Consider the following 13,047-nt stretch of genomic DNA (forward strand, 5'->3'; position numbering starts at 1 on the left):
CACACACACACACACACACACACACACACACACCCCAGAGGAAATGAGCCTGCTCTGCTTGTTTCCACCAAGATTCCAGAGGCATGACTAATGCCCTCATGTCAGGCTGCACACACATTAACACACAAGTCTCTGTCCTGTTCTCCCTCACACACACACACACACACACACACACACACACACACACACACACACACACACATACACACACACTCAGGGTTTTTACAGTATGGCCACAGAAAGTTGCACAGCTTCAGTTCAAATTGTCCCTCTCCCCACTCCCCGTCATTTTCATCAGCGCTCAGGCGTCGTCGCTGCTGGGGTTTTCATTCAACAATATATATTTATATGCTCATTCCCCAGAGCCTTGGCAAATATTACAGGCTCTTGCATAATCCATGGAAAGTGCGAGACACGTCTGATTGCATCTGTAATCACGCACCTTGACTGCGGGTCCGGCAGCTCCCGATTTCAGTGCACACACTGCCACCCTAAGGCCCAACGGTGGAGTGTGTGTTCAACAGCAGACTCAAAATGAAATGTAATCTTCAGTGTGTTACACTTTCGAAACAGACCGTTCAGATAGAAGTATAGACTGACAGATAATTGAGTCTACGTGCCAGAAAACACGCTCAGAAAATGTTCAAGTTCGCCGTGTGAAACAGAGAAAAGAAGCAAATCTTAATCTTCCTGTGAGTTTCTGGATAAACCAGGTTCTAAACCTAAAGCTCGTCCGTCCACGTTTCCATACAGTGTGGTGAAGTGAGCGTGATCTGCTGACAGGGCGACACGGCAGGAAACACGGCTGCAACGGTTAAACAATATAATGAAAACATCACTGTTGTAACTGCAGCGCAGTGTTGGAAAAACAAAACCATACGGGCATTTGTACAAACATGTAGAAATCATTTACCGTGTCCACTTCCTGTTCCTCTGTCAACACTCACCCACAATGCAGTGCAGTAAATGTGTAGCTACAGTGAGACACAATGCAGTAATACGTATTTTACCGTGATGAATGTGAAGTAGCCGTTAGATACACCTGTTCGTACCTGCAGGTTTGAGTTAAGGACGCCGCTGTATGACATCATCAACACGTGTCATCAGAGACGGGGTTCTCTCCTTCCTCGTCCTCCTCGTCCTCCTCGTCCTCTGTCGGGACATGATAACATTGTAGAGACTCACTGATGCGGCTGAGATCTGCAGACGCTCCAGTGGGGGGGTAACAAACAGAAACACTTGCCCCACCAGTCCCGTGTTTGAGTCGTGGCATCTCTTCAGTGAGTGTAGCATTATCTTAATGTTGTTTTTCTTTAGAGCTTCTTAAAGGAGTGCAAAAGGGGGAAATCTGCGATCTGCTCCACTTTAATGTAACGAGGAGTCCACTTCATCGTTGTGAGGACTGTTTGAAGATGATATTTGCATATGCATTATTGCCTTCAGGGTTGGAATCATGCAGAAGTTTAACATGCGACGCCCCCCCACCTTGAACACTTGTGTAATCTGCTGCAAATTATAATGTGATGAAAATAAAAATCAAGGTAGGTGTTTCCTCCACATCGCCGGCGGCTGAATATGATGTTCAATATAATGAAGCCAAATAAAAGCCATTAACATGAGGAGTACACAGGGAGTTAAAGGGAACTGCCAGCTCCAAAGTCCAAAACTGTTTTTAATGGGGGGGGTTTGAGCTAGTGTCTCTATTCAGTCACCTTAATAATCACTAGTGTTCTCACATCTGATGATCAGTTTTGACTTTAAAAAGCTCACAGTTATCAGAGCTGAACACTAGCAGCCAGAATAAAGGATTTAAATGAGCGTTATCTAATTGTAACCATCACTGCAATAACTCGTCTGCAGCGAATGAGTCGACATAATGAGATAAACTCTTCCTTCCTAATCAAACCCGGCTTCACGCTGTGATACATGTGTTAGCCTCTAGCTTGTCTACATCAGATAACGCAAAGACGCGGATTTGTCATAGTTGAGCCTCAAGACTGACTTGATTTCTGTGTGTGTGTGTGTGTGTGTGTGTGTGTGTGTGTCAGATCGTCAGGACCTGGAGGAGCCCTCGAAGGTGGACCAGCTCCAGGAGCCGCTCCTGGAAGCTCTGAAGATCTACGTGAGGAAGCGTCGGCCCAGCAAACCACACATGTTCCCCAAAACCCTGATGAAGATCACAGACCTGCGCAGCATCAGTGCTAAAGGTGGGAAGGACATGTCCAGTATCAGGTTACTGCAGTTACAAGTAGCAGGGTGACTCTGACAAAAGAGGCATCAAGCTTTACCTACAGAAAACACCGGAGGCTGCTGTCAGTGTGAGTAGAACCACCGAAGAACCTCCCGGCGCCTCCACCCACGATTCAAGGCACAGACGTCTTGTTCCAATGCAACGTGGAGAACTTGAAAAAGGTTCAACTTTATGCAAATGCTCTCTGACGTGGGTCAGTAACGACCCGGAGACAGAGGCGGTTTTGTTGTTTGAGAGTGAATGTTGAACTCACATTTATCAGGTGGGCAGATTGTAATTGTCAGATGCAGCACGACAGGTGACAAAGAACACGGGGAGAACATTACCTCGACTTTACGGTCTATAAACTGGTAACCTGTAAAACCTACTCGTTTTGAATATGTATAGAATTGTGCACATTCTGGATTGGCTCATACTGAGAGAGAAATGCACACAGCCTGTATTCAGAAACTGAGCCTTAAAACCAGCCGTCACGACTTCTGGAACTTTGTGATGTCACAACAAAGCAGTCACCAAGCCCCGCCCACCTGGACCCACCATCCAAACCTTGCAGGATTTGGTTTCTCTGAGTGTTTTTACCTGAAATCTGCTTTATTTTTATTGGATCACTCAGAAAACAGTCAGCCAATCAGAAGAGAGGCTCAGAGCCTCCTCTCTTCTGATTGGCTCACCGACCTGTTGTTACTAGAGCTGCAGAGAGAAGCCTGAGAGAGGAGATGTAAAACTACACTACACAGCAGTGTGTGATCACAGCTGCTTCATTTTACCTCAACACTGCTAATGCTAATCTAAACCCAGTGTCCACTTACCAGTTTTTCTTTTGTTACATCTGTCAGCTGCATCTGGTTGTTTTCATTGATGGATGGAGTTTGCTGAGTTGTCATGGAGATGGCTCAGTCATCATCACACAAGAATAGTTTTTAGTTAGTCTGTTATTCAGGATATTTTAATCAACCTGCTGCTCCAAGGTCAAGAAACATCTTTCATGCTCCAATTTAGTGTCTCTTTTTTTTTTTTAACCCTCGTCGTTGTCTTGCAGGAGCAGAGCGGGTCATCTCTCTGAAGATGGAGATCCCAGGTTCCATGCCACCGCTCATCCAGGAGATGCTGGAGAACTCGGAGGGCCAGGACAGCCAGAGCAGCAGCAGCACTTCAGCTGAGGCAGGCGCCAGCCCCAGCAGCAAGGGCAGCCCCAAAGAGGACGCCCCTGCTGTGGAGTCGCCGGAGTCCCCGGACACTGAGGGGGCCACAGCCACACCGCCCAGCGACGACCCCTAGGAGGCACCCTCGGGTGCCTCTGAGACTTTCTCTGACATTTCTTTGCACAAAAAAAAGAACAGCCGGGCAAGACGTCGACCCCCTATAACCCCTCTGCCCCGACTCTTCGACGCTTGGTATTACCTTATCTTTATATCTTTCTTCTCCCATTCCCCTAAGATTCCCTCCTTAAAAAGAAAACATCAACACGGAGGCCTCAAAGGATCAGCGCTTTGTGTATAATTCTGAATTGAGCTCTTCTTCGGCATGGTGTCTCTGGGACTGGGACAGGAAAAGGCGTGGCCCTCGCAAACCGCCAGAGATGATACTCCTCAGGTCTCCTGTGTAACTTCTTATCTGCATGACGGGAGTTGGATAAGTGGTTTTACTCCTCTCTCTCTCTCTCTCTCTCTCTCTCTCTCTCTCTCTCTCTCTCTCTCTCTCTTTTACTCTGTCCTCATCTCTTTTCATCTCTAATATTGTTGGCATACATGCATTGTACATACCATTGTATGGTTAGATCTCTGTTTCTATGATGAATTTTGTGGTGCTTTTTTCATTGTCTTAAATATTATCTTTGAGGCGATACATCACGGTTTAAAGAGGGACTGATTGTAAGTCCTTCAAAAAGTTATCTAGAATGTTATTGCATATAGACATTATGGAAGTCTAATATTTTATATTTGTTCCTATATTTAAAACAGTTTTTGTCTTTTAAAACACTTATTAGTTCATGTGTCTACATGAATGAGTGTACATCCACACCGCCAGAATGCAAAGCTTCTCTCCATATCGACAGCCAAGTCTGTTCCACTGTTTTCTCAAAGGAGGGAAGCACAACAGCAAAAAGCCTTTTGACACACACTCATCAGATTGACCGCAGCTGTTTAACTTTTCAGTCTTGGCATGAACCGCAGAGACCCGGCGCACCAGATTAGATTTGGAATCAGCCTGTCGATGAAATTAACTCATTTGGTGGCTGTATCTCCTCAGAAAATCAGTTTACCTCACTGTCAAAATAAATTGGGGAAATTAGGTTGTTGATAGATACCAGAGGTTTTTCTGCAGCGGGCTGTGATCACGTAGGACACCCTATACTTCTGCCGGACCGTGATTCATCTTTAGCTGTGCTCCGTTACGAGCGTTCACAAGTTTAACAAATTTCTCCCCCTAAAGAAAATGAAGTTCCCTAACGTATCGCGCTTATTATTACTGGTCTGAAACCACGAGTGTCTGGCTTCACATTATGCTACTTCATATTTATCAACCTAATGTGCAGCAGCATGAGTTCACTGTTCAGAGGAAAAAATACAAGAACAGAAAGTGTCTCATTGCCAGTGAAACTAATTTATCAGAGAATTTAAAGGAATACAGATGTTAGCAAGCGGAGACAACGTTCTTCTCCTCACTTTAAAGGGAGTCTGTCCATCTACAGGATAGTTAGTTACAGGATGATGGTAGAACATCATGTAACAGAAACACAAATAGAAGAGTAATCAGGTCAATCAGCTGACTCAGTAATGTCAGTTACACACAATATCGATCCAGTGTTAGCGAACAACAGCTAGCGTAAGACGCCATTAGCTAAGTTTTATGCAAGAACGAGACTGTAGCAGCAAAATCCCGAGTGTACTGGACCTAGCAAGTTTTATTGCAGTTTAGCTTTTCATTTGTAACAGAACGAATGTGCTAATTCATCTTTCAGTTCACTCTCTCTTCCAAATAAATTTAGCTAATCAAACTCTTTGTTTAAAACCCGTATGATCATCAGACTGTGGTTCTTTTTAAAGTTCCTCTCCAGATGTTTTAAACGTAGCAGACGTATCAGAACGGTTAGCGCAGTTAGCATCTTTTATTTGTTTATGTTGTTTGTTAGCTTGTAACTGGCAGTGGCTGACACAGTGTTAGCGGTTGTGCTAATGCTAACTCTCGCTCTCTCTGTAGTGACAAGGTTTCAGGTGTATTTAGCCCCGCCCCCTGTCCCCACAAGTCATCAGGATTGGTTCCTTAGGTTTGTGACATATGAAACCCTGGCTGTCTGTTTATGAGACTGTCATTGGTTCACTGCAGTTCAAGGTGGAAACACTCAGTCATGGTGTTGATGATTATTTCATCATCATATATCTGTATTATATAAAAGCATCATATGGATGTTAACGAGGTTAAAATCTTGATTTTCATATGAGGAGGTCTTTAATAATGTTGCAGAGTTCCCTAATCTTAATTATCTTGATGAGTATATTTGCTATTACTGACAAGAATCATGCAAAACTACTAAAATAAGACTCGAGATTTAATAAACCAAAGTTTCAAGTATTGGAAGTAGCTCCTGCCGCTGCATGTGTTGGGTAAGATAACATTAAAACGCTGTACTTATGAGTTAACTGCTAAGATCTTGGAACGCTGCAACAATGCTAAAAGAAGCACAAACTTAAACCAAACCTCAGATTAGCCAAACTCATTTGGAAGAGAAAACTAAAGTGTCATATTATTACCCAAGTAATAATAAACCACAGTTTTCCTTTTCGCCTCTTTGTTGCCTTGTTCCCCTAAAGTCTCGCTTCCTCCGTTAACTAACTCGGATTTGCGCTGAAGCTTCCGCTCTGATTACAGCCAACGGCAGTTTTGACCTCTCCATTAAATTGCCTGAATGTCAACCTAATGAGTGTGTATCTGCCACCAACAGCATGAACTACCAAGGCTCTGCAAACACACACGGGCTCTGTTATGGCCTTATGAGCAGAGCTCCTCAACCCGCTTTTCTCTACCTTTTCAGAAGTGTCTTGTTTGAACCAGTGAAACACAGGGGCAATGCAATCCTTAAAACACTGATGACCGAGCTGCGTGGGTCGGGAAGATTGTACACTAAAGCACATGGTGGGGTGGTATCCACAAGCGTTCGCCTTAGACTTTAGACTTGACAGTGTAAGCTACATTTAATGATGCAAAAGGAGATCCCAGATGACCCTTCACTGCCCTGAGAGGTGCAGCTGAGTAAAGCTTCTCCGTGGACGATAGATGCAGCTGAGCTCTTAATCTCATAGGCGGGGAGGTGGGAGGTGTAGCGTATCAGATGAGGCAGTCTCGCTGAAATTAAAAGATGATCCTCGAAAGCTGCTTCTCTTCTCAGCTGATGTCACACATCATACTGAACAATGAGAATTAAACTCCATTATAGCCACTTACAGGACCCAGGTCCCTCACTACGCTGCTGTTCCCCGCTGCCTCAGTGGCTCCGTTCACTTTAATATCAAGTGATTGTTCACTCACAGCACAGGGGACAAAGTGACTGTAGCACTTCAACATGTTGAACCCTGTGAAACATCGCCGTAGCATCGTAACAGCAGCGGCAGGGTCAAAGTTCAACTTTAAACCACTCAAGAATAAAAGTTATACATCATAATTAAATAGCTACGGAAATACTCTCACTCCTTTAGGAAGCAGGTGTAGATGACTACAGAACAGACAGTCTCGACTCAAGGCCCAGTTACTCCCTTGTTCTGGAGCTTTCAGCTATATCACATGGTCTTCTACCAATGTGCTTTCCAAAATCACTCCCCTACTGCTCCACAATAACCTTTTACCAGTTTAAGTGGAGTGTTCAAAATTCCCAGTGTAAAGTTTGTGCTCCAGATAGTTTCCCCAGTCTCCATGACATGTACACTAGTTCACATACACACAGCAAACATTACAGCCGTGTGACATTAAACATGTCACTGACACAGAAGGATGATGACTCAGACATGACTCCATTTGCTCCTTAATACAGACAAGTCTACTGACCATCTGTTATATGGGGAGCAGTGAAAGAGAGTCTGGACTTTAACTAGCAACGGTTGAAGTGACGGCTATGTATACATTCCCATGTGTTGCCGTAGTGATGGAAATCAAAGACCGCTAAACATTTAACTCTAATAATGGCTACTTTACTTCTTCAGGAAACCAAGGTCGCTCTGACGCTCTGAGCTAGAGCTGTTGATATTTGCTTTAGAGACTATTTAATATCAGATGATGAGTTTGAATAAATCCATTTGTTACTTCAGCACCACGGACAGCGTCATGGTTTCATCAATACACAACACAGTGTGGCAGGTTAACAACAGTTTGTGTTAACAAAGGTGTTAACACCCCCCCACCCCCTTCCACGTTGACTTAAAAGTTGAGCTTGACGGTTAAACCGTGAATGATTAAGTTTGATGATAAATACAAATACAAATTCAAAACCAAATATGACTTTGGCACCTGTTTTTTTTTTTGGCACAAAAATACTCCCATACATATTAAACTAAACACCGAACTCCATATGAAAGAGTTGCAGAGCGTCGGGCAGTGAAGGGTTCAGGGTCTCAGCAGCACATAATAAAAACCCATCTGCATTCCATCCCTGCCCAGAGATACATATCATAAGGGAAACCAGAGCTGTTCTTTTATTTTATTTTTTAAAATTAAATTTGTTTTGTTTCGTTTTGTTTTACCGTGTTTGAATGTGAATAATGTCATGGAGTCCGTCAGAGGAATGATATGCAGTGTTAAGGAATATTTACTTCTATCTCAATGTACCATAGGAAATGCTCTCCCTTGATTTTCTGTCTTGCTCTCCTGGTGAGAGGCATCTAGATGTTTTTCTTTTCCTTATTTTTTATTTTTTTTTGAAGCTGGAAAACCTTCACAGCCGAAGAATGTCCACATCCACCCCTGAAGTGTCCGGCCAGCCCTCAGGCGCTTGGACACAGCAGGAGCTGTTATCTGTTCCTTTAGGAAACAACTTCACAATGCTGAATTACTCTTGTTTGTTTCTGTTGAATGTTGTACCGACGTAACTGTAATACTCTACTATCTAGCTCACTGCAAAGGTGTTACATAAATGGTGTGTGCTTTGCATTTCATTTGGCAGCTCTGTGGAAAAGACGCTCTGTTATTTGTCCTTGGGAACATCAACTCACATCTAAGTGTAAAAAAAAAAGAAAAGAAAAAAGGAGGAGGAACTGGAACTTGGCTGGCTGATCTGGGCATCCAGGTCCTACTTCACTCAACACACACATTTATGATTTGGGACAATGACAAAGAGAAACTCATGAATGGAAGAAAGGGGCGGCCAAGTCACCTCAGCACCTGATATTGTCGATATGTTCTGTTCCTGTTTCATGTCAAACAACAGAGCTGCCCCCTCCCCGTTCTACACCAGGAAGCCAATCAGCTGTCGTCAATCAATCAAACCCAATCAATCGACAGCTATTTGGTTAACAGGTCAAATGATGAACTAGGAATTGACTGAGCAAGTGAATAAGTGCTTTGAAAACCAACAGGATTTGATTTAATGAGATTTCATCAGCTGTAGTTAATAGTAGAAGCCAATATGGAAAAATCGCCCCTCAGATGTTCAGACAGCATCCACTGGGAACATGTTAAAGCTGCACTACTAAATATTTTTATATAAATAATGGATCACATACTGTAACTGTGTGTAATGTGAAAGGTGTCACTCCTAAAGAATGATCACACACAGAGTCCATTTCGGACTAACATTTGTGAGGAAGACAGAAAGTATGTGTGTGAGTGCACATTTGGCCAATTGTCTTCAAGACAATTAATTATAATTATATGACTTGAGAATCTGGGGCAAATTAAAGGTAGAATTGTCCTTTTTGATGTTGAATAAAGTTTTGAATGCCTGATAAATACAAATACTCACTTCCCTGGAATACTACAGTACGGAGGCCAAGAAAGGCCATTGTCGCAAATATTTTTTTATCCTGTTATCCCGAGATAACGAAGGTCGTTATCCCGAGATAAGATATTATCAGGAGAAAATTAGTTTTTAATTTTTTTGCTCTTTTGTTGAAATCATTTTCTCCTGATAATATCTCATAATTAAAAAATTCATTAAAAGGATAAAAAGAATATTTTCGGTTATGGCCGTTGTTAGCTTCCGTACTACAGTATAATGACGATGGTGAGTGTTTAAGCTAAAGGACACTAAAATAGAAAAACCCAGGACAATTTCCAGTTTCACTGTCTTGGCAGCTGCCACACAGCTGCCACACATTATAGGCAGCCAAGATGGCTACCCAATTGCTAGCATTGTAGTCAAACCATGTAAACCTAAATGAGCTATTTTTATTGAGCTACATATTTTTAATTGCATTTTAACAAGTGAACCCAGATAAAGAAGTGTTATTAATGATGTTGTTTTCACCAAGTATCAGATGTTCCCAGTTTATGACTCAAATAACAGGTAGGAGGTTGTTTTTTCCGCTCATTAGTACCGTCTGACCAATATTAGCTAAGCGGTGGCTAACTAGCTACTCAGCCAATAAAACCACAAGAAAACACAAAAACATAGCAGTAAGGTTAAACCCTGTATCATCGCCACATATCAGTCCAACTCTAAATGAACCAGGAGCCAGAACATGTCTGTGGACCTCAGTATCAGTCGTTACAGTAGCTCTGTTGTCTGTCCTCAAGCTGTTTTGGTAGACATCACAAACTGTCCATAGTTGCCTTTTTTCCATCAGTTACAGAGAACCTCACCACCAATCATATGCAGTGTTGTATAGTCATGTTAACATGAGACATGATGGTCACATCTTTCTGGCCATGAGGGTGGAAACGGGCAGGGACTGATGTGGATTAATCCCATCAGCCCCTGTTGTTGGCCCGTAGGGTGAAGTTGACCTCAGGAGCTGCTCCGAGGTTTGAGCTTCGATCTTGTTTGCTCTCCATTTTAAATATTGTCTTTGTTTGTACATTAACATATGCTTTTTATGTTCATATACTGTTTAACTTTACCATGAACTGTCCTGGCAAAGTAATAAAATATATTTATTTTAAAATGGCTGTGTGTGCATCTATGATGTATGAATCTTCATGAAATACAGAAAGGGTCTAGCGGTAATGGGAATATTCGGTACCAACTCATTTGGAATAAGTTGCAAGAAGGTAAGTATGTATGGAGGACCAAGGACTTTTCTATGCCTTGCTATGCCATGACTTTTTAATGCCTTAATATACTATGACTTTTTTATGCCTTACTATACTATGACTTTTTGATACCTTACTATACTATGACTTTTCTATGCCTTACTATACTATTACTTTTTTATGCCATACTGTACTATGACTTTTTAATACTTCATTTATCTATGACTTTTCATGTCTTACTATACTATGATGTTTTAATGACTTTTTATGCCTTACTTTTAATGCTGACGTTTTTATGACTTTTCATGTCTTATTTTACTATGACTTTTTATGCATTATTACACTATGACGTTTTTTTACTTTTTATTCCTTACTATACTATGACTTTTTATGCCTTAATATACTATGACTTTTTTATGCCTTAATATACTATGACGTTTTTATGACTTTTTATGCCTTACTATACTATGACTTTTTTATGCCTTAATATACTATGACTTTTCTGTGCCTTACTATACTATGACTTTTTAATACCTTACTATACTATGACTTTTTAATACCTTACTATACTATGACTTTTCATGCCTTACTATATTATGACATTTTTTACCTTATGATACCATGACTTTTTTATGCCTTACTATACTACGACTTTTTATGCCTTCTTATACTATGACATTTTATATCTTATGATACCATGTCTTTTTTATGACTTTATATGCCTTACTATACTATGATGTTTTAATTACTTTTGATGCCTTACTATACTACAACTTTTTATCCCTTACTATACTACGACTTTTTATCCCTTACTATACTATGACGTTTATACCTTATGATACATTACTTTTTTAAGACTTTTTATGCCTTACTATATTATGATATTTTTATGACTTTTTGTGCCTAACTATACTATGACTTTTTTATGCCTTACTATACTATGACTTTTCATGTATTTTTATCTATGACTTTTTTATGCCTTACTATACTATTTCTTTTTGATACCTTACTATACTATGGCTTTTCTGTGCCTTACTATACTATGACTTTTTGATACCTTACTATACTATGACTTTTCTATGCCTTACTATACTATTACTTTTTTATGCCATACTGTACTATGACTTTTTAATACTTCATTTATCTATGACTTTTCATGTCTTACTATAATATGACATTTTTATGACTTTTTATGCCTTACTATACTATGACTTTTTATGCCTTACTATACTATGACTTTTTATGCCTTACTATACTATGACTTTTTTATGCCTTAATATACTGACGTTTTTATGACTTTTTATGCCTTACTTTACTATGCCTTTTTTATGCCTCAATATACTATGACTTTTCTGTGCCTTACTATACTATGACTTTTTAAAACCTTACTATACTATGGCTTTTTATTTCTTTTTATCTATGGCGTTTTATGCCTTAGTATACTATGACTTTTTTATGCCTTATTTAATATCACTTTTTATACCTTAATATATTATGACGTTTCATATTTTACTATACTCTCACTTTTTATGTCTTTTTATCTAAACCTTTTATAACTCACTGTTAAATGATACTTTGTGCCTTACTATACTATGATTTTTTTATGCCTTACTATACTATGACTTTTCATGCCTTACTATATTATGACATTTTTTACCTTATGATACCATGACTTTTTTATGCCTTAATATACTGTGGTATTGTTATGCCTTACTATACTATGACCTTTTAATGCCTTATTATACTATGACTTTTTTATGCCTTACTATACTATGACTTTTTATGCCTTCCTATACTATGACTTTTTATGCCTTACTATACTATGACTTTTTAATGCCTTACTATACTATGACTTTTTTATGCCTTCTTATACTATGACATTTTATATCTTATGATACCATGACTTTCTTATAACTTTTTATGCCTTATTATACTATTACTTTTTTATGACTTTTTATGCCTTACTATACTATGACTTTTTAATACTTCACTTATCTATGACTTTTCATGTCTTACTATACTATGATGTTTTAATGACTTTTTATGCCTTATTATACTATGACGTTTTTATGACTTTTTATGCCTTACTATATTATGACATTTTTATGACTTTTTATGCCTTACTATACTATGACTTTTTATGCCTTACTATACTATGACTTTTTATGCACTACTTATCTATGACTTTTCTCTGCCTTACTATACTATGACTATTTATACCCTACTGTACTATGACTTTTTATACCCTACTGTACTATGACTTTACTATGCCTTACTTTACAATGACTTTTTATGACTTTTTATGCCTTACTATACTATAACGTTTTATGACTTTTTATGCCTTACTATACTATGACCTTTTAAAGCCTTACTATACTATGAGTTTTCTATGCCTTCTTATACTATGACTTTTTTATCCCTTACTATACTATGACTTTTCTATGCCTTATTATACTCTGACGTTTTTTGACTTTTTATGCCTTACTATACTATGACTTTTTATGCCTTACTATACTATGACGTTTTTTGACTTTTTATGCCTTATTATACTATGACTTTTTTATGCCTTCTTATACTATGACATTTTATAACTTATGATAACATGACTTTTTTATGAC

The 13,047-nt window shown here is 39.5% G+C and overlaps 1 protein-coding gene across 1 annotated transcript in view; it reads left to right on the forward strand.

The window, feature by feature from the left end:
- The window catches only part of LOC111660075 (retinoic acid receptor beta-like), a 65,002-nt gene extending 54,661 nt beyond the window's left edge, over positions 1–10,341 (forward strand). Inside the window, exons 7-8 of the mRNA XM_023413201.2 lie at positions 2,049–2,207; positions 3,291–10,341. Coding sequence (XP_023268969.1) covers positions 2,049–2,207; positions 3,291–3,529 — 398 coding nt within the window. The 3' untranslated portion in view covers positions 3,530–10,341. The remainder of the gene's footprint in view (positions 1–2,048; positions 2,208–3,290) is intronic.
- Positions 10,342–13,047: the final 2,706 nt, after the last annotated feature.

Source organism: Seriola lalandi, unplaced genomic scaffold (assembly GCF_002814215.2).
Source record: "Seriola lalandi dorsalis isolate HSWRI2012SDOR001 ecotype SW California unplaced genomic scaffold, Sedor1 jcf7180002054505, whole genome shotgun sequence".
NCBI classification, from domain to species: Eukaryota; Metazoa; Chordata; class Actinopteri; order Carangiformes; family Carangidae; genus Seriola; species Seriola lalandi.